This window comes from Scyliorhinus canicula, chromosome 2 (assembly GCF_902713615.1).
Source record: "Scyliorhinus canicula chromosome 2, sScyCan1.1, whole genome shotgun sequence".
In the NCBI taxonomy this organism is placed as follows: domain Eukaryota; kingdom Metazoa; phylum Chordata; class Chondrichthyes; order Carcharhiniformes; family Scyliorhinidae; genus Scyliorhinus; species Scyliorhinus canicula.
Genome location: NC_052147.1, coordinates 224,427,563 through 224,451,640, shown reverse-complemented (window position 1 = coordinate 224,451,640; position 24,078 = coordinate 224,427,563). Strand labels below are relative to the sequence as shown.

At 45.1% G+C, this 24,078-nt stretch overlaps 1 protein-coding gene across 1 annotated transcript in view; it reads left to right on the top strand.

Annotated features, from left to right (window-relative positions):
* The window catches only part of LOC119961981 (adenylate cyclase type 10-like), a 324,780-nt gene that overhangs the window by 135,982 nt on the left and 164,720 nt on the right, over positions 1-24,078 (top strand). The window contains exons 15-17 of the mRNA XM_038789668.1: positions 1,478-1,564; positions 3,509-3,789; positions 11,458-11,657. Of these exons, the coding sequence (XP_038645596.1) occupies positions 1,478-1,564; positions 3,509-3,789; positions 11,458-11,657 (568 nt within the window). The remainder of the gene's footprint in view (positions 1-1,477; positions 1,565-3,508; positions 3,790-11,457; positions 11,658-24,078) is intronic.

Genomic DNA, 24,078 nt, shown 5'->3' with positions numbered 1-24,078 from the left:
GCGGTGGCGGGAATCACGCCACTCCGATCGACGAGACGCCTGCGGCGATTCTCCGGCCCACAATGGGCCGAAGTCCCGCCGAGGTTTGAACCACCTTTGGTGGCGGCGGGATCGGCGGCGCGAGCGGGCCCCCGGGGTCCTGGGGGGGGGGGGGGGGGGCGGGGGGGGGGGGGGGGGGCGATCGGACCCCGGGGGGTGCCCCCACGGTGGCCAGGCCCGCGATCGGGGCCCCCCGCTCAGACTCCGGGCCAGTGCCCTGGGTGCACTCTTTCTCCTTCTGCGCCGCCATGGCGGAAGCGGAAGAGAAACCCCCATCGTGCATGCGCCTGTGGTGAAGTCAGCGGCAGCTGGCCGCTGACGTCACCGCCGGCGCATGCGTCGACCGGAGAAAGCCTTTCGGCCAGCCCCGCTGCCGGGGGCGCCGGTTGTTTGTGCCAGTCTTCTGGTGCCAACCGCTCCGGCACGGGGCTAGCCCCCAAAGGTGCGGAGAATTCCCCACCTTTGGGGAGGCCCGACCCCGGAGTGGCTGGCACCTCTCCCCTACGCCGGGACCCCCCGTCACGCCGGGTAGGGGAGAATCCCACCCCTGAAATCAAAACTTTTCTGGACTGGGACGTGCTCTCGGTCAAGTGGGCACAAGTATGATGAGTTAACAGAACTTGGCCCAAGTTACAATATGGGCAGTCGATTTTTCAATTGAGTGCAATTTAAACAGGGTGAAATATGGAAGACTGGCCAAAAGAACATTAGGATAAGCATATCTAGAGATAGAAAAGGTACGGATAAGGGTTTTCAGCAGCTGATAAACTGATGGATGGTTAGAGGTGGAAATCTTTTGGCAGCGAATAGCATTGGTGATGGGGCGGATATGTCGTCAGAAACTCATCTCAGTCAAATCGTGTGACAAAATTGTGAATGGTCTGTTTCAACCTCAGAGAGTGATCAGGCAGAAGGGTGACGGTGATGGAGTTTGTGGTGGAGAACTGAAAAATGGATATTTAACTGGAGGAAATTTTTGCTCATCGAGAACTGGTCGTGTTGGATAAGCCATGTGACTGATAAAAGATCAGAGTTACACTTAGGTTAAATTGGGTAAAGGCAGAAGGAAACTCTCTCTAAAGGATGTCAGTGAACGAATTGGCAACTTCATGGTAATTTTTATTGATGAAAGCTTTTTAATACTCGAGAGGTTTTAAAAATTAATTAGCCCGTAACTCTGAATTACCTGTCCAATAATATAATCACTGCCCTAACACACACAAGGTCAAAATTAAATCACCATAACTGCAATGCCTTCCATTGTCAAATAGCCATCCTGCAATGAGTTTCTCGATTCACACACATGAAATGGGACTTTGGACAAGGTACGAGAAGCACTTTGGAGTTGTACCCCAGAAAGAAACAAGTACCTAGAGGAGGGAGCCAATTGGGAGATTTTTTTAAAAAGCGTCCTCAACGTATTAATTTTGTTTTTCAGTTTCCAATTTCAGAAAAGGTCTCTCTCATGGACAGTAGAACCAAACACAGGACATTTAGAAATTACGTGATTGCAATAATCAAGCAGGTAACAATTTTCGATTAACTTTCTATGACTCTTTTGTAAATAGGGTATAATTTTGTTAAATTATTCATCTTGTGCCAAATAAACATGCACAGTAAGTGCCTCCACTCGCTGAGCATTTCAATCCTTATTTGTGTACCTGGAGCAAAGGAGATTTTATTTTGCTGCTTATCGTTGCTATCACTGCATGGTTAGAATCAGACTCCTCGCTATTTATTTACGTATTTCAAATAGTTTTGAGGCAGAATTAATTAAACCGTGATTAAAATAAGGTTTGACTGAAAATGTGTAAGAATTATTGTCAGTTTAATACAATATCAGCAGAAATCAATGCACAACTGCATCAAGTCATTGTTGACAAATTACAGCACAACGTATAGAAATCCCACAGATAGTTTTTCTGCAATAATTTGTATCTATAGTGGATCTCCAAGAAATTAATGTCTTCAATGGGCTTAAAATGAATTTCTCAAATATTAAGCATACTGAATTATTGACTTATATGCTATGTAACAGGTCTAGTGTAATTGATATTTAAAATTTATACTGTAGTTTGGATGGGTTGATCTAGTCTTAAATGTTTACTGTAGTGTGCTGCTGACATGAACATATTTGAATTAGAGCAGGGATAAACAATTTGACCCCTCGAGCCTGCTCCTCCATTTGATGAAACATGATTGTTTCTGAACACGTTCATTCTTGGGATGGGGGTTTTGCTGCCAAGGGCAGCATTTCCTGCACATCCTTGGTTGCCTTAAGATGGTGGTGACTTTCTTCTTGAGCAGCTTTAATCTGCGCAGTTAAAGATAACCCCGCCATGCTACAAGAAAGGGAGTTCCCAGTTTTTGACCCAGTAACAAGGCCAGGCGATATATATGGGAGTCAGGATGTTATGTGATTTGCAGAGGAAGGTACAGGTAATGGAGTTCCCAAAACTTTTATGCAAAGGATTCACCTAAGTTTCCAAAAATGGTTCCTGTTGACATATTTGCAAATACTCTTTCTTTAATTCTGTGCATAATGTTCAATTATAAATATAATTGATAAAAAGCACATTAAAGTATTCCAATGCTAAGTAGATAAACATTAGGCAGAATATTCCTCCCCTTCGCAGCATCTTCTGCAGTGGTGGAGGTGGCTGCCAGTGGCCAGCAGAGTGATCTTCAAATCCTGCTGCTGTCAACGGGGTTTCCCATTGACTGCACCCCTTACTGCTGCAAAACCCATGGTGATGGTGCATCGTTGGCTGGACTGTGACATTCCACCAGTGTGAATGGCCAGAAAATCCTGCCCATGGGAGTTATACATACTGGCAAAACCCTAGGTCCAGAAATTTACACCTCCCTTGGCACCATACTCATCATGTGCCTGCTCTGGCATGACCCTTTGAGTATTGGTCCTGGGGCACTGGACGCATTAGCTACAGAAGGACATCCTTCTATGACAGCTGGCACTTTTACCTTCAGTGATGGAAGCAGGCATAAAGTGTCCTAGCATAATCGAGTGGGTCGGGAGGAGTATGCACCTTTGCCTGGCACCTTGTGCCCATCAGAGGTCTCTCTCAGAGATATTCACCCTGCCCATCTGCACACACCCCGCCACCCCTGCTCTCCAAATCGTAGATTTCAGCCCTCTACCTGCCTCACCGGGGCCAGCCAGCCTGGCCCCTGAAAGATCCACCAAGCACGGATAGGCTTGCAACCTTTATGCTGGGCGGGGCAGAGATTCTGCTCCTCATGTAAGATTCAGTCTTCGGAGTTAGTTGAGGAGCGATAAGATGCCTTATGGACAGTGTTACTCTGATAGAACATCAATTTAGTCTCAGATAAAGTTTATTCCTGTTAAATAAGTTAATGTCTGTATACCTCCTTATATTTTTACATATGCATCAGCTAAAGATAATATACATTCTTATTACTAATTGACTCATTTATTGGTGTGCTACAGACTATTGCAACTGATACAGGTCTGCTAGTCATTGACCAGGTTCAATATATTGATACACCATCGTGGGAACTTATTTTACAAATGCGTGCTAGCCTTCCTTTATTCGTGGTCATGGCACTGAGGCCATTCACTCTAGAAAAACCACCATGTCAAGCTGCTATAATGGTCATGAGGAGCCAAAGGACTCTATACGTAAAGCTTTCAGGCTTGGATCCAAGTATAATCCGTCCACTTGCCTGCCAAATCCTGGGGGTCATTAGTATTCCACGAGAACTGGAGACGTGAGTACAAAATTCAACCGCAGTATATATGCTTGTTAATGTAAATATCAGGATTAAGCTATTCTCAATAACAAACATAGCCTGACTATCTAGATTTCCAACATCAATTTGTTTGTCTTCCAGATTTAATGAAAGTTTATTTCCTTTCTCTACATCCTTTGCTGCCAATGAATGAATATTTGTGTGTCCGCGTGGGTTTCCTCCGGATGCTCCGCTTTCCTCCCATTGTCCAACGATGTGCAGATGAGGTGGATTGGCCATGATAAAATTGTCCCTAAGTGTTCAAATGTTAGATGGGGTTCTCGGGTTACAGGGATAGGATGGAGGAGTGGGCCCAGGTAGTGTGTTCCTTCAGAGAGCCGATGTGGACTCACTGGGCCGAATGGCCTGCTGCAACGTAGGGATTTTATGATTCACAAGATCACTCTTGTGAATTGAAAAAACAGATTACTCTCAGTTAATTTATTTTCCTGAGTCTTACTGCCTCAAAACCTGAAAATGTGTCAGAATTTGATGTTACAAACAGGGTGTCGTGGCTCACTGAGTAACACCATAACCTCTGAGCCAGAGAATTATCGGTTCAAGTCCCATTCCAGGTTTTAAGCACAAAAATCAAATGTTGACACCCGTGCAGTTCTTAGTGAGTGCTGCATTACCTGAAGTTCCATCTTCTGGATGGGATATACCAAGGCCTCCTTTGTCATCTCAGGTGGATATAGATTATCCTACCATACTATTTTGAAGAAGAGCAAGGGAGCCATCCCCAAAGTTCTAGCGCATATTTAACCACTGAATCAACAATCCAATAAAACAGATTATCATAGAGTTTCCTGTGCATAAATTTGCTGTTGCATTTCCTATATATTATAACAGTAAGTATCCTTGAAAAGGATTTCATTGGCAGCAAAGCACACTGACATGTCCTGTGGTCTGAAAGGACACTGTATAAATAAAGGTTTTGCTTTCTAATGTGATGTTTCTAGAGAATTAGGGCACATGCGTCCAAAACACTGTGTCGCGTCTTTTCGTCCGACGTCACTTCGTCCAACGACACTTCGTCCACGTCTTTTGGTCCAACGTCTTTTTGTCCGCCCGTCTTTTGGTCCAACGTCACTTCGTCCAATTATCCAATTACAAATTAACTCCGTATAAAACCATTTAATTGATAAAATGCAAGTACAATACAGCAAGTGAATTTAATTGTTAAAATGCAAGTAATTGATAAAATGCAAGTAAAATGCAAGTTGAAAAATGCAGTTAAAAAGTTAAAAAATCTAAAAGTGCAGTTAAAAAATCTAAAAGTTTACTAATTACATAAAATTCCCGAAATTACTTAAAATTGATGTAAATTGTAAATTCCCGAAATTCCCTAAAAGTTAGATTTCCAGAACTGTACCCGAGAGAGAATAATGGGGAGAGGACAAGATGATTTGATATTCTACAATTCCGACAGACACAGATATAAGTGGGAGTCTAATTGGATTTAGACAATGAGTGCAGTTCTGAAAGAAGCAGATTTATTTCTCGATTTTCGTCGAGTGATTAAAACCTCTGGTTGGCAGTGGGTTCTGACATTACAGGTCTGAAATGATCAAATATTCCATCAGATACAATGGCTCTCATCACGCTGGAGCATACATGGGTGAATATCCTGCAGCTTTTCTTAATAATGTCTGGAGATCAAGCAGCACAAATACAGAACTCAACATCAAGAGGCGAAATAGGTGGAGAGGATCCTTGAGCAGTAACATTGAAAAACTAAATTAAACTTTTTGTAATTGGATAATTGGACGAAGTGACGTTGGACCAAAAGACGGGCGGACAAAAAGACGTTGGACCAAAAGACGTGGACGAAGTGTCGTTGGACGAAATGACGTCGGACGAAAAGACATAGCACCCCAAAACACAACTGCCAGTATTCTACACCACATTAAGTCCTGTTTGTCCCGTGTGCCCGTACTTGATGACTGACATTGGTTCTTAGTTCTCCAAGTGCTCAAATTTATAATTATCATCTTCGTATTCTCTTCATGGCCTTGTTCCTTGTAACCTTTTCTAGTTCTGCAGTCATCTGAGAAATCTACATTCTTCCAAGTATTATGATACCTGCTGATGTTACTACTAGACATGTCAGACCCCAGAGTGAAACCTGGCTTGGTAGATCCAAAGGTTTTTTTTCTTGAAACAATGGAGGGCAATTACTGAACACATTCACAGGAGTCTTCTGGTATATTTTAAATACAAAGAATAAAACATTTATTTAAAAAAGTGAACTATGTTACGCTAGGCTAAAAGTTTGGAAAGATTTCAATACAAACACAGTAAATTATTCAAATCAGGCTATTCCTTCACCTCAACTATCTCTTCATAAGTACAACCAAATGCCTAAATGTAACACCATTTACAATATCTATCTGCTACTCTAATATTCAGAGTAAGTATCAATACATGTGAATTCACAGGCAAACTGTGGTCAGACACACCACACTCCAAAGTAAATGACAGGTGCAACCAAAGCAGATTCTATGGCGTTCTCAACAATCCCCGACTGTCAACCGATATTCTGGTCTTCCTTTCTTCAAATATGATTGATATACAACCATCTTGTGTGATATAATGATTTTTGCCTCAGATTTTCCACTTTAGTACAGAAGAAAATGGGATCTTTCTTATTTTTCTCCTCTATGAATAGAAACCTGCCTTCAGCGGGTCCTTTATGTTTGCAATGGACATTGTCCAATTCCTGTTGGCAATCAACTTAAAAAATTTCTTCCTCACTCATTTCTTCCATAACGGATTTTCCCTGTCCATTGTTTTGATCAACATCTACTGAACAAACTTCCATCGAGTGACGTTTCCTCTGTTTACTCAAGTCACGTTCTGGTTAATCCAAGAGATGTTCTCCATTCTTTGAAACACACTCATATTATTCTTGTGGTTTCAAAAATGGAGCCTTTATTTTCACTTATTTCATTATTTTATCTATTTTTTATTTATTCACCCATTTTCCAATTCTTTTCCAAGTTTGGTAATCTCTTCATGCAGGTCAGCGACTACTCTAGTTATTTCAGTTACCTTGTTTCAAGAGTCATTCGTGGAACTGTTATACAATGTTTAAACCTTTGCATGGACATGGAGTTCATTTCAGAATCTTTCTTCCATGGTTACTGACTGCTGTTTAGACTTCTTCAATTTAATCATTAGATCTCCAATCAGTTTCTTAAAATTTTCCCTGTCTGCTTTTAAATTCTGGTCCTGCTCTTCCATGCTTTACATCTCATTCTTCTGCTTCTCCAAATCGCATTGGAGTTCAAGAATCTCGTTACTCTTATCACAACAAAGTTCTAACAGTTCATTTGTGGTTTTAAATTCCACATTCAACCAACTGTCCCAATTCACTAGCAGTTCCTTTTCCTGTTAAAGACGTTTTCCACAATACCTCCCACAGACTTCTGATGCTTGAAGTTTATCCAATTTTAATTGAAAATAATTTGTTAAATTTACTTTTGCAAGTTTATGATTCAGACATTTCAAGGCCTTAGTCAAGTGTTCTACTTCCCGTGATTGATACTCAATTGTTCTCATCAGTTCTCATTTTCCATTAACAAACTCCTCTTTCCTATGTGAATGTTGCTTTGTTATATTGATCATATTTTCCTCCAATTGCTCATTATCAGTAATAAACTTCTTATTTTTGTCCACAGTAATTTTTAGGGGTTTGTTAAAACAATATGATCAAGCAGCTTCTGCAATACAGTTGTCAATTGGTGTCTTTTCCATCCCCAGATTTTCTGTTTTTCCAATTTCCTTGTTGATTCTCTTATGACCATTTCATAAGATATAGGAGCAGAATTAGGCCATTCAGCCCATCAGGTCTGCTCTGCAATTCTATCATGGCTCACTGGGTAAAGATGGCAGATTTCCTTCCCTAAAGGGCTTTAATGAACCAGGCCTGTTTTTACGACAATCAACAATGATTCCAGATTTTTTTTGAGTTTAAATGCCGTGGTGGGATTCGAACCCAGGTCCCAAGATCATTATCCGAGTCTCTGAATTACTAGTCCAGCGACAATACCACTATGCCACCGCCTCCCCTTCATGCAGCAGAATGAGTAGGCTCCTCAATCCACTTCCACTGCAGGTACAGAGTATTCTCGCTATCACACAGCATGCCGCAGTATGTCTCCCGATGGAGAGGATGAAGAGCTTCTCAGATGTCGGTACTGAATGTTTTTATGTGTGAGATCCAGAGCAGGAGAGAGCTCCTGTACTAGCAGGAAGGGGATGGAAGGATGCCACCCCTCCTCATGTACTTCTGCAATAGGTGGTTCTCTTCTGCCTGACCTCGTGCCCTTCTCCCAAATGTCATGTACTTCAACAAAATGTAGTTGAAGCATCCAAACAGTACTTCAACCAAACTGCACAATTGAGATGTTGCTGAAGGTGATGGCATCTTTAGAATTTCATAAAATTCAGCCCTCTTGGTCCCACCTTGGTGCTTCTAATGCAAAACGGAGCAAGGCTGTGAATAGTTTGAAAGCTAATGCTTTCAAAGTTAACTAACGGACAAGGAATCCTTTGAAGCTTGGAGAGGATGTGGGTAATTTCAGTTAACTGTTTGTGTCAACAAGGATGCTCACTGAGAAACGTGAACAAATTGTGGACTGTGGATGGTGGGCATGGAAAGGTCAGTGAAGATTTAATTGCAGAAGCCAAACTTTGAAATAATAAAGGCATGGAGTCGAGTTTTGGCTGCATTGAAAATGACAAAAATGTTGAGCGCACAGAATATACCAAAAATGTTGAGCCCACAGAGGTCATACTGATGTCTCCGATCCCCGTGATCTCTGTTGTTGTGATCCTTGGCCAGATTCCATTTTGTTGATGAGATCCAGTGAGGGACCAATAATGTTTTGTTTAAAGTAGAAAAAGTTTGAGATCCAAGGCACTTACTAAGAGAATAAAGTCACAAGATTTTGAGTTTTGAACAAACAAAAATAAACTTTACTACACAAGGTCACAAAGATAAACGTAGAACATACAGTGCAGAAGGAGCCCATTCCGCCAATCAAGTCTGCACCGACCATTTAAGCCCTCACTTCCATCCTATCCCCGTAAACCAATAACCCCTCCTAACCTTTTTTGGTCATTAGGGGCAATTTATCATGGCCAATCCACCTATCCAGATGTTTGTCACGCTGTGAGTCAATCTCATTGAAACTCTGCCTCTCTCACGGGGGTTTCCAATCTTGACCTTCGTAGCTATCACCTTGAAATTCTCTCCAAAGATCCAATGACTGTCCACCTCACAGGGCTTTAATCTCACCTTTTGAAATTCCATTCCCCCGGATTCCTGAATACACTTAAGTATCAACTACAAGCAGAATTTCAGCTCTTCAGCCGGTGCAGGCAGAACAGCACTATATCAAAGAGGTACCTATTCCCCAGTGGCCTAGAGCACCGAGTCACCAATCTACTGCTGTCTTCTTGGATCTTCAGGACTTCTTCTTAGCCCTTTTCAATTCCCAGGGCTTCCTGCAGCCTTTCTCAAATTGGAGCACATTTCTCCTTTTCCTAACTTAACTAGGTCCTGTTTCTGTGCCCTATATTGGTCCCTCACCTGGGACTTCCTTTTGGAACCTCTTGCTGTCACCCTTCCTTTTCCTTCTCCCTGGGATGCTTCTGAACTCTTGTCCTCTGCAGCCAGTCACCTGATTAGGGTTTCCACACCCTTCTTTTTTTTTCTATGTGCAGGCATCATCTGCAGGGCCTGTCCTTGGCCTGAAGAATGCAGAGATGTAAAAGTGTGCATATGCAGCACACCCCTAGCCTGTGCAAGTGCACACAATCTGACGACTGTCCGGACTTGGAGTTCCCGACCTCCATTCATGACAAGCAGATAAGAATGGGTTTCATAACACTTTATCACACCCTACATTATGCCCTCTGCCTCCCAGGTAAATTAAGTGCCTGTTGTATCACAAATAGCACAAATCCTACACTGACTGCTGGCATTTAATAACATGGCTCCATTGCTTCCATTGAGAGATTTACCAAAAGTGCTGGAAAATGATGCAAAATGTTTATCAGATCTTAATTGATGGGTCAGCCCATGTGTATAAAGATATTCATAGTACCAGAACAATAACAGCACTTGGGCCATAACTGATGAAAACAATTGAGTGTGCAAATTAAATTGTAGTCAATAACATGACTACAATGTAGCTTGCTCTGATTTCGCTATAATTTATTTCTATAAAGCACAGAATACTTGCATTATCATAATCCCTTCCCATCCAGTCCAATATTTGCGCAGAGGACTGACTGGTAAGGAGAAGGCATGTAACTTTTTTGATGCATAGTTTCACATTGCCTTGTTTATAAGACCAAGTGTTTATAAGGAGCTGGAGTAGACCACATGGCCCATCAAGCCATTCAATACACCATGGCTGATGTTCAGCCTCAACTCTACATTTCTGCCTGCTCAACATATCCCTTAATTCCTAAGAGACCAAACACTTTCCAAACCTAAAAAAAAGTAAGGTTAAGGGGGTGGGGTTGTTGGGTTACGGGTATAGGGTGGATGCGTGGGTTTGAATAGGGTGATCATGGCTCGGCACAACATCGAGGGCCGAAGGGCCTGTTCTGTGCTGTACTGTTCTATGTTCTAATTCCATTGATTCTCAACTGTTTAAGTGGAAAAGTGTATCTTTCTCTTAATACCAAATGATTGGCCCCTTATCCTGAGACTCTGTTTCCATATTCTAGATTCCCCAATCAGGGGAAACATCCTGGGGTTGGTTTAGCACAGTGGGCTAAACAGCTGGCTTGTAATGCAGAACAAGGCAAGCAGCACGGGTTCAATTCCCGTATCAGCCTCCCCGAAAAGGCGCCGGAATGTGGCGACTAGGAGCTTTTCACAGTAACTTCGTTGAAGCCTACTTGTGACAATAAACTGTTATTATTACATCCTCTCAGTACCTATCTCAGCGTCCATGCTGTCAAATCCCTTCAGAATGTTGTATGTCTCAATGAGGTCACCACTCATTCTACTAAATTGGAGAGAGTATAAGCCCAATTTACTTAGCTTTTCAAAATAGGACAACTTCTCTTCCCAGAAACCAATGCAGTGAACCTTCATTGTAACATCTCCAGGTTAATTATGTCCTTCCTTAAATATGGAGATAACACAATGTATAATATTCCAGTCTCATAGAACAGTGAGACCACCAATGGGTATTCCGTGTCAAATGTGACCCCAACTATTATCCTTGTAACAAAAAGGGACGTCAGAAAATTTAAGGATATGTGACAAGTTTCAGATGTAGCCTATCAAACTTGGCTTATTTCCAATGAACCAGCCATGTGTTTCTCGGTGGGATGCCGTTCGCTGGCGGTGGGATGGTCTGCTCCCACCACGGTCAATGGAAATTCCTGTTGAAGTCACCCAACACTGCTGGGAAACCGGACAGGTGTGCACTGTAGGTTGTATCAGAGAATCCCGCTGCCAGTGAACAGCCGGAGAATTCTAACCAATGTCTTTGGATGATTTGCTACATTGAAGATGCGACATAAATACAAATTCATGTTGTAAATATGTATTATTGATTTTCTTTTTAAAATACTTAATGCAGTATTAAAACAGTAAGTTTGTTGCCACATTGCCAGGTTACTGACAGAGCGCAGCTATGGTGTACCATACTACTGTGAAGAAATACTTAGAAGCCTCTATTACAGCGATCTCATACTCCTGGACCCATTAGATGAGGACGATGAAGATGAAAGTGATGCCGTATTTACTTTCACAAGAAAGAAGTTACTTATGCCTCCTGAAGCAAATTTTCCACCAATGCAAGCAAGAAAGAAAAGCAAGTCTGTAGAGTATATCGAATAGAGTCATAGAATTTTACAGTTTAGAAAGTGCCTGTTTGCTTTGTTGATCCTGTACATGTCTTGGAAAGAGTTATTCAATTGAGTCACGCATCCCATCTTTTCGTCCTGCAACCCTGAAAAACTAACCCTCCAGGTTTATCTCGAAATGCCTCTTGAAACTTCCGATGGAATTTGCTTCCATTCTCCATTCAAATTATGCGTTCATGATTTGATAACCTTCTGTGTGAAAAGGTTTCATCATATTTTCCCTCTAGTTCCAAATATTCTATGAACATTGGTTACCAATTCACTTGCCACAGTTTATAACCATTCAATCTATGAAAATTCCTCACAAATTTGAATATCACCATGAGACCTCCTGTTATCTTTCTTTGCTCCAATCCGAACAATCTATCCTTGAGCTACAACATCTGCTATAACACAGACTAAATGTAGCAGGTGAAAGATTGGTGTGCTTCCTCCGGACTGTCATGGTGGGTTTCTATGCCAGATCATCTGCTTTTCACCTAATTATATATGTATAAATAAACAGTGCATCGCATCTCATGGTAGGGCGGGCTGGGATTCATTCACCCTGTCGTTCACCATATTTCCGGGTCCATATTTAAATTACATCCACACACAAATTCACTCTCTGCAGCCCAAGGCCTGTTGTAGCGAGTGACGGTTCCAAGAACAAACAAGTGCTGTGCCGCGAAGTTCAGTGACAAGGCACTGGCATCAATCCTCCAAGAAGTTGAGAACGAGCAAGAAATACTTTACCTCGTGACAGGAGTTGAGGGTTCACCAACATCACCACAAAGTCTTGGGAGGAGGTCACTAGTGCGGTCATCATCTGTGCTTCTCAGAAAAGGACCATTATCCAGTGGAGGAAGGTGATAAATTACTCACATGCCCAGCCACTGTTGGTCAACGTTCTCCTCAATCTCAGCTCATCCTCTCAAAAGACCATCAAATTTTTGGGAGTTACAGTCCATACGGATCTCATACACCACCAGCAGAAGCCAGGACTTCATCACCGATTCTCTCATGCACACTTTTACATCTTCATCTCTTGTCACATTCTGTCATGTCTTCAGCGTTTACATAGGTTTACTCAGCACACACAGCAAGCTGGCATGTGTATCATCTGCTTTGGCATCTATCCTGTTCATAGTCTATCCATCTATCTATATAAAGGAAATGATTACCCACAACAACAGATATAGCAGAACTCAGGCCAGCCACCCACTTTGAAGAATAGGCAGCAGAGCTGGTTGGTGAGGACAGGAACTGTTCCTACACTGAAGGCGAGATCAGCATCACCCAACAAGCCAGTGGTTCCCCCTCCAAACTTCTTTGTCCACCCTCAGATTGTGAGTGCTCTTTAATATAGGTGACTATCCAGCCAGTCATTAATAATCTCTTCTCTCTATTGCAGCCATCAGCCAGCCCATCGTCCCCAGCTTACAGACTACCTCAGATGAGAACCCTGAGGACCGGCTAAACGTAGAGCCATCAATGTGTTCACCTGCACCCTTCACTAGTGCTGAGACACATACCTCAGTGGGGCCTAGTTTAGAGCAGGACTCAGGAATCTCCTGGGCTGTTCAGCCACTCCTAGGCCCCTCTGCCTGTGACCCCAGCAATGCAAGCTTCTCAGGCTGAAATGGGTACACTTGAAGCATAGCAGGAAGTCCAAAGCAGGCAAGGCCCCTCAAGAACCCAGCCTTCCAGAGGACAGTCATCAAGGTCATCACAGACAACAGGGCATAGCAGTTAGCAGGCTGCCTCCGCCTCTACTGCAGATGTTGGGGAAGCCCCTAGACATGGTGGTGGGGGGAAAAAAATATGAAATATAGAAAGCACAGTAGTGGCACACATGTTCACTCATTGTATAGACCTTGCATGTCTGTAATTTATTTTGTTTATCTGAAAGTGTTATTTAGTGAATGACATTTCTACTTGCCGCAATATTCCAAGGTCATAAACGTGTGACAGGTATTCCCTCCCTCCTCAGTTATCTCCCACCTCAGTTGTTTCCCACCATGTGTCTCATGTCTCTGGTGTCTTAAACAATCTCCGTATAGTCACCTTTCTATCCACAGCAAGCTTTATCGACCTGGTGGTTAGGAAATGTTAATCTTAGACTTTTGTCAGAGGATCACATCATGTGGGCTCATGAGTATGGATTTTGCAGTTTATTTTTTGTTCTTGATGCTGCTGAACTGAAGGCTGGATCTGATAGGTTTTAATGGTGATCTGTATTGGTGCATTTTAACTCAGTGCATCTTCCAATGCCGTCTATGCAATGTTTGTCATTTTTGAGTGTGGGTTTGTTAGGAAAGGAAAAGTAGCTTTAATATTTGTATTGGTAAGCACGTTTCTGAGCCTGGAAGGGTAAAGACCTATGGTTTGATTTATGCTGGAGAAAGGTGTTTGTAGCGTGGGGGTTGGTTTCAATTCCAACTGTGATTCTGTTGTGCTTAGGCAGCTTTATTTTGGCATGAAGACTAAGTAAACTAGCAGTGGTTGCTTAGTAACTGGAGTTTTAGTTTAGCTAATTTAGAGATAGGTAGTGAGACAGAAGGCAGCTCTCACAGCTCGGCTAGAAGCAGTTGGTTTTAGAAGGCCAAGAGAGAGCATCTCTCTCAGCCTTGCTAGAAGAAAAGTCAGAGTACTGGTTAAGAAAACAGATGCCAGAAACCCAAAATCCACTAGTTAAGGATTCTAGAGAAATGAAGAGAAGTTTCCAAGAAGTCTGGAGTCAACGGAACAAAGGAATCTGGGAACCAGGACAGATTACTGTTCAGTAAGTCACAGAAAGTTGCAAAGGCATTTGATCATTCAAGGCCAGAAAGATAAAAGCAAATTACTGTGGATGCTGGAATCTGAAACCAAAAGAGAAAATGCTGGAAAATCTCAGCATGTTTGGCAGCACCTGTAAGGAGAGAAAAGAGCTAACGTTTCGAGTCCAGATGACCCTTTGTCAAAGCCAGAAAGATGTTTAGCATTAGTGTTAAGGTTTGTGAGAAATTACTAGTCTGACAGACATTATTTGAAATGTGGAAATCAGTGGCTGGACTTCGGTGTTGTGTAAAAGCCTTTAAGACAAAGGAAACCTGAACGGATAAGTGTAAAGCCTGAAAGCAAAACCTTGATGGAAGCAGTGGAGGGAAAGCAGAATTTAAAAGAGGATTTGAAAGTGTGAATTTTGAAATTGGAATTTTAAATCATTTGTGTGGAAGTCGGAGTTCAGTGAGACTAGGTGGCTCACAGTATAAGAATCATCTTGCTGCGATTTAGTGGAGAATTCCACTTGGGTTCAGAGAGGAGTGTGTCTTAACACAGTCATCTTGTGTGCTTAAAAGAGACTTTGTGTGTTTATGTGACCATTGCAGCTTAGGACATACTTTGCAATCCGTGTTAATAATAGTCAGGGACCTTGGGCACTCATGGCAACCTGTACCATGATATCCCGACCGTGTGTACGGCTAGACATCACACCAAAAGTAGTTCCCACTTTCCACCTGCATGGTGCAGAGTATTGGACCTAGCTAGCACTTGGTGAAATCTGAAATGTCTGTGAGCTGGCAATAACTATGCAAGCTCAAGAGGTGCGTATCTAGGACCCAGATGTCAGAATATTCAATGGGAGGAAGCCACTCTGGACCTGAAGGCTAGTGTAGTTTGACACAATCCCTGAGCTAGCTCTGCAATGGGCAACCGACAGGTTTCCTTGTATATATCAGAAACTACTGGAATAAAAATGTGGAAATCTCAAATGGGATCACAATGAAGCTCCACTATATCTGATGTTTTCTCTTTATTGTCAAAGGAGTTACTAAATATTACCAAACATAGTGTTGACATGCTCTGGGCCACAGAAATCAAGGCTTAAAAAGACTGCACCCTGTCTAATTTCTTCACAATGTGTGCTGGTGGAGTTCTTGTCCCATAGAAGAATGGCCACATGCTTCAGAGGCTGACGAGCATTCCAAGGATGAGGTAATCGCCACGCAATATTGTGACTAGTCATTCTGAGATTGATGTCCTTCATTGAGATGCTGAGGAGAGCAACAAAGGTGTTAATGTTGAGGCTGCATGGTGGACACAGGTGAACGAGGCTTGTTTGAGTGAGTCATCATCATCCTGGAATCTTGTGGCTATAAGAAACTCACAGCCATGTCTGTCGCATTGGGCCGATGCTTTGGAATCGTCATCTGGGGCCTCAACATCTTTACCCTCATTAGGCTCATCCCTCTCTCAGCCATCCTTGTTGGAGGAGACGTGCAGCTCCTCCATCGCTTTGTCTGCTAATCGATGCCTTCTTTGGCATGCCAGATTGTGTTCTGAAATGATCGAGCAAGATCAGTTCAAAGGAAATTAGGGATTTGCCAGTAATACCTACATCCCCTGGAGGCACAAAGACAAAAAAACTTGCACTGTTGCTGTACTTGAGGAAAGCTGGAGATCATTGCAAATCCCACTGCTCTGGCAGCCTGGCTGGCTTCATGGAGAGAGAACTGGACATAATTGTGTGCCTTACTGAATAGGGTGTCGGTGACCTCTCAGATGCATTTATGACTGGAGCTTAGTGATATTTGGCAGAGATCCCCAGTAGAGCCCTCCTGGAATTAACCAATCACACACGTGGAGTGTGGTGGTCACTTTTAGAGCCACATGTAATGAATGGATGGCCTCTCAGGCTGTGTGGTGTCAGATTCTTCCAAGAACGTGGCAGTTGTGAGTCACCACATCCCTTGAAAAACAAGCCATCTACCGCACTACACTCACTCATCTGCAAGTATCAAAGATGTCTTGTTATGCTCTACATTGTGCCAAATGCCTCTGTGTAATTGGTCTCTCTGCCGCAGCTTCTGGGTCTATGGGAACTTGTCAGTTTAAGATCTTCAGTGCGAGGTTTCTTCCCTTTGCTGTGCCAGATGATGACTAGTCCTTTGTATTCAGCCTATCAGCAAATGCAGAGTAATCAGCCTCTGCTGATTGGATGCTCATTGCATCGGCCTGGCGCAGCCCCCCACCCCCCGGGTAAGGCCCTGTGCCTAGGCATGGTGTATTTCATTGCAAATTCGCCTGTCTCTCACAAACCCTCAGACCTCTCCCCTGGAGATTTCTTTCCCAAGATATTTTTCAATTGCGTCATTCTGTAGGCTGTCAAAATGGTGCTGCTCTGCTTATATTATGAATCCAGCTCCCAATCACCGCCCACCTCACCCACAAGCCCCGGCACGATAATAATCTCTAACCCTCCTAATGTCCTGTGCAAATTGCCCTTCCCCCTCTTTTCAGCTTGAATCATGGTTCTTGTTGCTGACCCTGTCCTCTCCTCTGAACTGTTATCTGTGGATGTCCCAGTGGCCCATGTTAAACTGACCCCTCCCCATCAGAGAAGGAACATATACAGAGCAGGAGCTTATACAGAGCAGAAGCATTCTCCACCCCCATCTTGAAGCCCTATGAAATTCAAGAAGGAATTAAATATAGCCTTTGGGGCAAAGTGGGGGTGGAAGGCGGTATCAGGGCATTGAACCCGCTAATCAGCCATGATCATAATGAATATCGAAGCAGGCTCGGGGGGGGGGGGTGGGGTGGGGGGGGGGGGGGGGGGGGTGGGGTGGGGGGGGGGGGGTGGGGGGGGGGGGGGGTGAAGGCGGGATCAGTGGACTGAACTCAATAATCAGCCATGATCATATGAATGTCAGAGCAGGCTCTAAGGGCCAAATAGGCTTCCATTTTCTTTGTTTCCATGTATAGTGACCTACCTCTTTCTCCACCTGCCCCCTCTTTCTCTCTCTCTCCCTCTGCTCCTACACTTCTCCTGCTCTCCTTGTGCTTTCTCTGCACTGTTCTAAGGTCTTCCCCATCCTGCGCTGTATATACCCATGCCCTTTATGTGCTCCTGTCCAGCATATTAAAAAAAAAGAGTACCCAATTCATTTTTTCCAATTAAGGGGCAATTTAGCGTGGCCAATCCACCTAGCCTGCACATCTTTGGGTTGTGGGGGCAAGACCCATACACACACGGGGAGAATGTGCCAACTCCACACGGACAGTGACCCAGAGCCGGGATCGAACCTGGAACCTCAGTGCCATGAGGCAGCCGTGCTGCCCACTGCGCCACCGTGCTTCCTCTTGTCCAGTATTTGCTGCTGCCCTGTACATTCTCCTCCTCGACATATGTCAATGCTCTATTTAAGCTACTTCTCTGTATGTACTCCTGTTTTGTATATGCCCCTGCTCCACATATAGTCCTGTTCATGTGCCCCCTACATTTCTGCTCCTGCCCTGTATGTGTTCCTATCCTGTATATGCTCCCATTCATCAGATGATGCTGCTCGGCATATGCTCCCACTCTGTCTACACACCTGTTCTCGATATGATCCTGCCTTGCACATACTCCTATATATGCTCCTGCCCTGTATGTGCTCCGGTTCTGTATGTGCTTCTGTTTTGTATGTGCTCCAGTTCTGTAAATGCTTCTGCTCTATACTTGCTCCTGTCCACCATTTTACATTTTATCATAAGCCTTTACTCGGACTCTTCAGAGAGGATCAAGCGATTCCACCCATTGTTTCTGCACGCACCCAGCATTGGGCCCTATTAATCGTCACTTACGATATTCCTTTGAGCATAGACTGGGGAGCCAAATCACTAATGCAGATGCTCTGAGCCAGTTGCCTTTATCGACGGGCTCCTTGTCGATCCCTGCGATGGTCGAGGTGGTCGCGACCCTGAAATTCATGGACGCTTTGCCTGTCATGGGGTCACGGATCTGTAAATGGACCCGATCCTTTCCAAGGTTCAGCATGTTATCTTACACAAGAGACAGCATGAACAGCTCCCAGGTAAGTTAAAGGCATTTTCCTCGAAGCTGTCTGAATTCAGTGTGGAGTTTGATATCCTGCTGAGGGGTATGCACGTAGTTATTCCAAACAAGGGGCAGGAGTTAATTTTGAAAGACCTCCACAACGATTATCCGGGCATGTCCAAGATAAAAATGCTGGCACGCAATTGCGTATGGTGACCAGTCATTAATGCGGGCATCAAGACAATGGCCCAGCAATGCTCTATTTGTCAAGAACATCTGAAGCCCCCACCGGCCGCACCGCTGCATTATTGGTATGGCCAGGATGGCTGTGGGCACGACTCCTTGCTGACTTTGCCGGTCCTTTTCAGGGGTCCATGTTTCTATTAGTCATTGACGCACATTTGAAGTGGCTTGAGGTAGACAATATGGAAACCATATCCTGGGCAACCATCGAGAAGTTGTGTTTATCGTTTTGCATGCACAGTCTCCCTGAAGTGCTTCTCACTGATAACGGAATGGTTTGCACGAATGAGGTGTTCTCCAGGTTTCTGAAGGTAATTGGGGTGTGGCATATTCATAACGCCCATATCAGCTGACTTCAAATGGTTTAGTGGAGTGAGCTGTGAAAACTTATAAACGAGGTCTGAAGAAACAATCGTTGGGATGGATGGACACATGGCTAGCGCGTTTCTTGTTTAACTACAGGACCACTCCGCACGTAGTGACTGAGGTAGCCCCAGTGGAATTACTGATGGGCCAGAGACTTCGTACCCACCAAAGCATAATTTTTCCAGACATAGATGCAAAAATATAGCACAACCAGGTGCAGCAGGGGCATTGCTCCTTTCAACGTCAACCTTTCGAGCATTTTGTACCAGGTGACTTGGCGTTTGTTCAAAACTTCGCCGATGGTGCCCAGTGGGTCTCCGGCATAATCCTCCACTAAACAGATCCTGTGTCCTACCAGGTGCAAGCCAAGCATCGTACTATGAAAATGCATCTCGCCCATCTTCGTTCCAGGAGACTGCTTTCTCGGAAAGTTCCTTGTCCTCGGGAACTTCTTCCAAAACCACATGTGCTGCCTGATCAAGCCAGGGCGGAACCTCATCTTCGGAGACCTCTTCTAGAACTGCATCTGCCCCAAGAAGGTCAGGGCGCCAAGATGACTGTGATCGTTGACTCTGACTCAGAGATGGAAACACAGGCAATCTCCGATGGGGAGCCCTCAGATCCACAACCTCTAGAACTGCAGCCACCACATCGTTTGTGCCGGGGGCAGTGTTTGCCCTCGAAATATATGCCGCCCGATGCCCAGCCAAATGTCAAGTGGGTCTGCGCCCTCCTTCGCCACGGCCTTCAGAGGATTCTTCAGACTTTGGGAGGTTTGTGAGAGCCATAAAGAATCCAGCACAGTTTGTAGAGTCAAACAGAAAGTAATTTTATTTAAAAGAATATGTACACAGGGCCAGTAGTTCACCACTGGTTCCCTCTGTAGCCGGTGACACACTGGCCAGCCCTATTTATACAGCTGTACAGCTAATGATTGTCCAACCCCCTCTCAAAGCTGCTTTGACAAAGAGTCATCGGACTCGAAGCATTAGCTCTTTTCTCTCCCTACAGATGCTGCCCGACATGCTGAGATTTTCCAGCATTTTCCCTAACCCTGATAGATGTTTGGTTCAAGTATAAAACTGTCTAGCATGCAAGGGGAGGCAGCACTACATGGGTGTCATCACTGACAACCTGGAAGGCCTGTCATTTGAGAGAATCCTAATTCCTTTCCAGTTATACTGAGATACCATCCACTGGCTTCAGTGCGAGACCTCTACATTGCTCCTTAAATACTCTGAGTGAGATCACTGTACTTTGTACAATGCTGGGCCCATACCCTTTAAACCAGGTAGTTTGCACTTAGTTACAGTATCCTGCTGTCTTGGATACTTAATGATGTGTTGGGCACTCTGGATCCGTGAAGCAGACATAGGCCACCAACACTGAAGATGGTTCAACACTATTTTATTAACTCTTATAAAATGCTAGACATACTATTACTGTGGGTTTACACGATGCTAGATTAACTAGAGACCTGTGCCTGTCCAAACCAGTTGATCACTCAGCACATGGTGAGAGTCTGTACTGTAACTGATAGGCTCTTGTGCTTCTGAGAGGCAGCATCCTGAATGACCGGAAAAAGTAATGCCCTCTGTTTATAGTGCGTGTGTTCTAACTGGTGATTGGCTGCGGTGTTTGTGTATGTTGATTGGTCCTAGTGTATGCCCATCAGTATGTGTCTGCACCATGATATACTGGTGTATATTATGACATTCCCCCCCTTTTAAAAAAAAATTGATGTGTATGTGTGACAATAAATAGTGTGAATATGTGAAGAATGTTCCTGACTACATGTAAGGTGCAAAGACATATGTACAGAGCTATATACAGGAAAACGAAGCTATATACAAGGGAAGGTGCCTGGTGCAGATAATTAGTATGCAACAAATTGAACAAGAACAGTGCTATATACAAACCAGTAAAAAACGATTAAACAAGGAAGGAAACATCTCAGAGAGTCCATAAATTTGCAAAGTTCATAAATTCAGTCTCTGAGGTGGGCGACGAATTCTGGTTGACCGCCTCAAGGGTGGGTCGAGAGCCGCCAGGTCTGGAGCTGGGTGGGCTGCAACACGGGCAGGAGGAGGCAGAGTGACCGGAAGCTCTGCACAGTCCATGGCAGGATCAGCAGGGGAGCGCCCCGGAGGATCCCGTGACAATTGTGGAACAAGCCGAAGGGCACGCCGATTGTGGCGCCGAATGGATCCCTCTGGTAGCCAAACCAGGAAGGAACGGGGGGGCCATCTGCCTGAGGACAACAACAGTTGCAGACCAGCCACCATCCGGGAGATGAGTGCGAACCTTGTCGTTCGGCTGGATGTCGGGAAGATCAGCAGCACATGACTCGTGTGTCGCCTTTTGCTGCGCCTGAGACGTCTGCATCTTGTGATGCACTGAAACATGGTCAAGATTCGGTGTATGAATAGACAGCACCATCGTCCTCAGGGTGCGATTGATTAACAACTGTGCGGGCGACAGCCCAGTGGAGAGCGGGGCGGAGCGATAGGCCAACAGAGCGAGATAGAAGTCAGACCCAGCACCGGCAGCCTTGCTGAGTAGCCTCTTGACTATGTGAACCCCCTTTTCTGCCTTGCCATTGGACTGAGAGTACAGGGGACTGGATGTGACGTGTATGAAATTGTACTGCTGGGCGAAGCTGGCCCATTCCTGACTGGTGAAGCAGGGGCCATTGTCCGACATCACTGTGGGCGGGATGCCATGCCGGGCAAATGTCTCTTTGCACGCCCGAATGACAGTGGATGAAGTGAGGTCGTGCAACCTGATTACCTCCAGGTAGTTTGAGAAGCAATCTATAATTAATACATAGTCCCTACCCAATGCGTGGAATAGGTCGATTCCCACCTTGGTCCAGGGCGATGTGACCAACTCATGGAGCATCAGAGTCTCCCGTGGTTGGGCCAGCAGAAAACGCTGGCAGGTGGGGCAGTTGGGTACCGCATTGGCAATGTCGATGTTGATACCCGGCCAATACACAGCTTCCCTGGCCCTTCGGCGACATTTTTCAATGCTCAGATGGCCCTCGTGCAGCTGTTCCAGGACCAGCTGGCGCATGCTGTGCGGGATCACGATGCGGTCTAGCTTCAGGAGAACCCCATCAACGACTGCCAGATCGTTTCAAACATTGTAAAACCGCGTGCATTGGCCCTTGATCCACCTGTCCGTCATGTGGCTCATAACACGCTGTAGTAGGGGGTCTTGCGGTGAATTTGTACCAGGCGTGCATCCGATGCAGGCAAGTGGGAGGCTGCGAACTCAACTTTGGCGTTGACCTGGCAAGCCAACCCCTCGGGATCGCATGGAGTGGTGACTGACCGGGAAAGGGCGTCGACAATGACAAGGTCCTTGCCAGGGGTATAAACGAGTTGGAAATCATACCTCCGGAGCTTGAGCAGGATGCGCTGGAGGCGAGGCATCATATCGTTCAAGTCCTTCTTTATTATATTGACGAGCGGACGATGGTCGGTCTCGACAGTAAACTGGGGAAGTCCATAAACATAGTCGTGGAGCTTCACGACACCGGTCAGAAGGCCGATGCACTCCTTCTCTATTTGCGCGTAGTGCAGTTCCGTGGGGGTCATTGCCCGTGACGCATACGCAGCGCGGACCTTAGATGAGGCCTCATCACCCTGCAGAAGCACGGCTCCAATGCCAGACTGACTGGCGTCCGTAGAGATTTTTGTTTCCTTTGCCGGATCAAAGAAGGCCAGAACTGGGGCCATGGATAGCTTGGCCTTTAGTTCCCTCCGCTCGAGCTCGTAGGCAGGGAGCCACTGGAAGTCCGTCATCTTCCGGACCAGGTTCCTGAGAGCCATGGTATGCGAGGCGAGGTTAGGAATGAACTTTCCTAGGAAATTTACCATTCCCAGACCGCTTTCTTGTCCTCGGGCGTTTTCATGGCAGTGATAGCAGCAATTTTGTTCTCATCCGGCCGCACACCCAAATGGGAAATGTGGTCACCCAGGAATTTGCTGTCTGACTGACCGAAAGAGCATTTAGCTCTATTGAGGCGGAGGCCATGCTCGTGTATGCGTTTGAAAACACGCTTGAGGCGACTATGTGCTCCTGCGGGGTGGTGGACCAGATTATTATGTCATCGACGTAGACACGAACACCTTCGATTCCCTCCATCATCTGTTCCATGATTCTGTGAAATACCTCGGACGCCGAGATGATCCCAAATGGCATTCTGTTGTAGCAGTATCTGCCAAAGGGCATATTGAATGTGCTTAGCTTTCTGCTAGATTCATCTAGCTGGATTTGCCAGAAACCTTTTGAGGCGTCGAGTTTTGTGACGAGTTTGGCATGGACCATTTCACACGTGAGTTCTTCACGCTTGGGAATTGGGTAGTGCTCCCTCATGATATTTCGATTAAGGTCCTTAGGATCTATGCAAATCCTTAGTTCACCAGACGGTTTCTTCACACAGACCATGGAACTCACCCAGTCGGTTGGTTCCGTGACCCTGGAGGTCACCCCTTGGTCCTGGAGGTCTTGGAGCTGTTACTTGAGGCGGTCCTTGAGGGGCGCTGGGACCCTGAGAGGTGCGTGTACCACAGGCGTGGCGTTTGGCTTGAGTAGAATCTTGTATGTATACGGGAGCGTGCCCATGCCCTCGAAGACGTTGTTGTACTGTTGGATGATGGAGTCGAGTTGCACCCTGAAGTCGGTGTCAGGAGAGGCAGACACATCGACGGGAGAGAGAGAGTGAACCCTCTGTACCACGTTCAGCAGCTTACATGCCTGTGCACCAAACAAGGAGGCTTTCAAAGAGGCAATGATTTCGAAAGATAGTACAGTTGTGTGAGCGCAATGCGTCAGCTCGAGTTAGCAGGAGCCACTGGCTGCAATGGCATTTCTGTTGTAATCAAGCAGTTGGCATGCAGATGGCAGGATAGCTGGCTGGACACGAAGGCTGCGAAGGTCAGACCATGCAATGAGATTGGCGGAGGCAC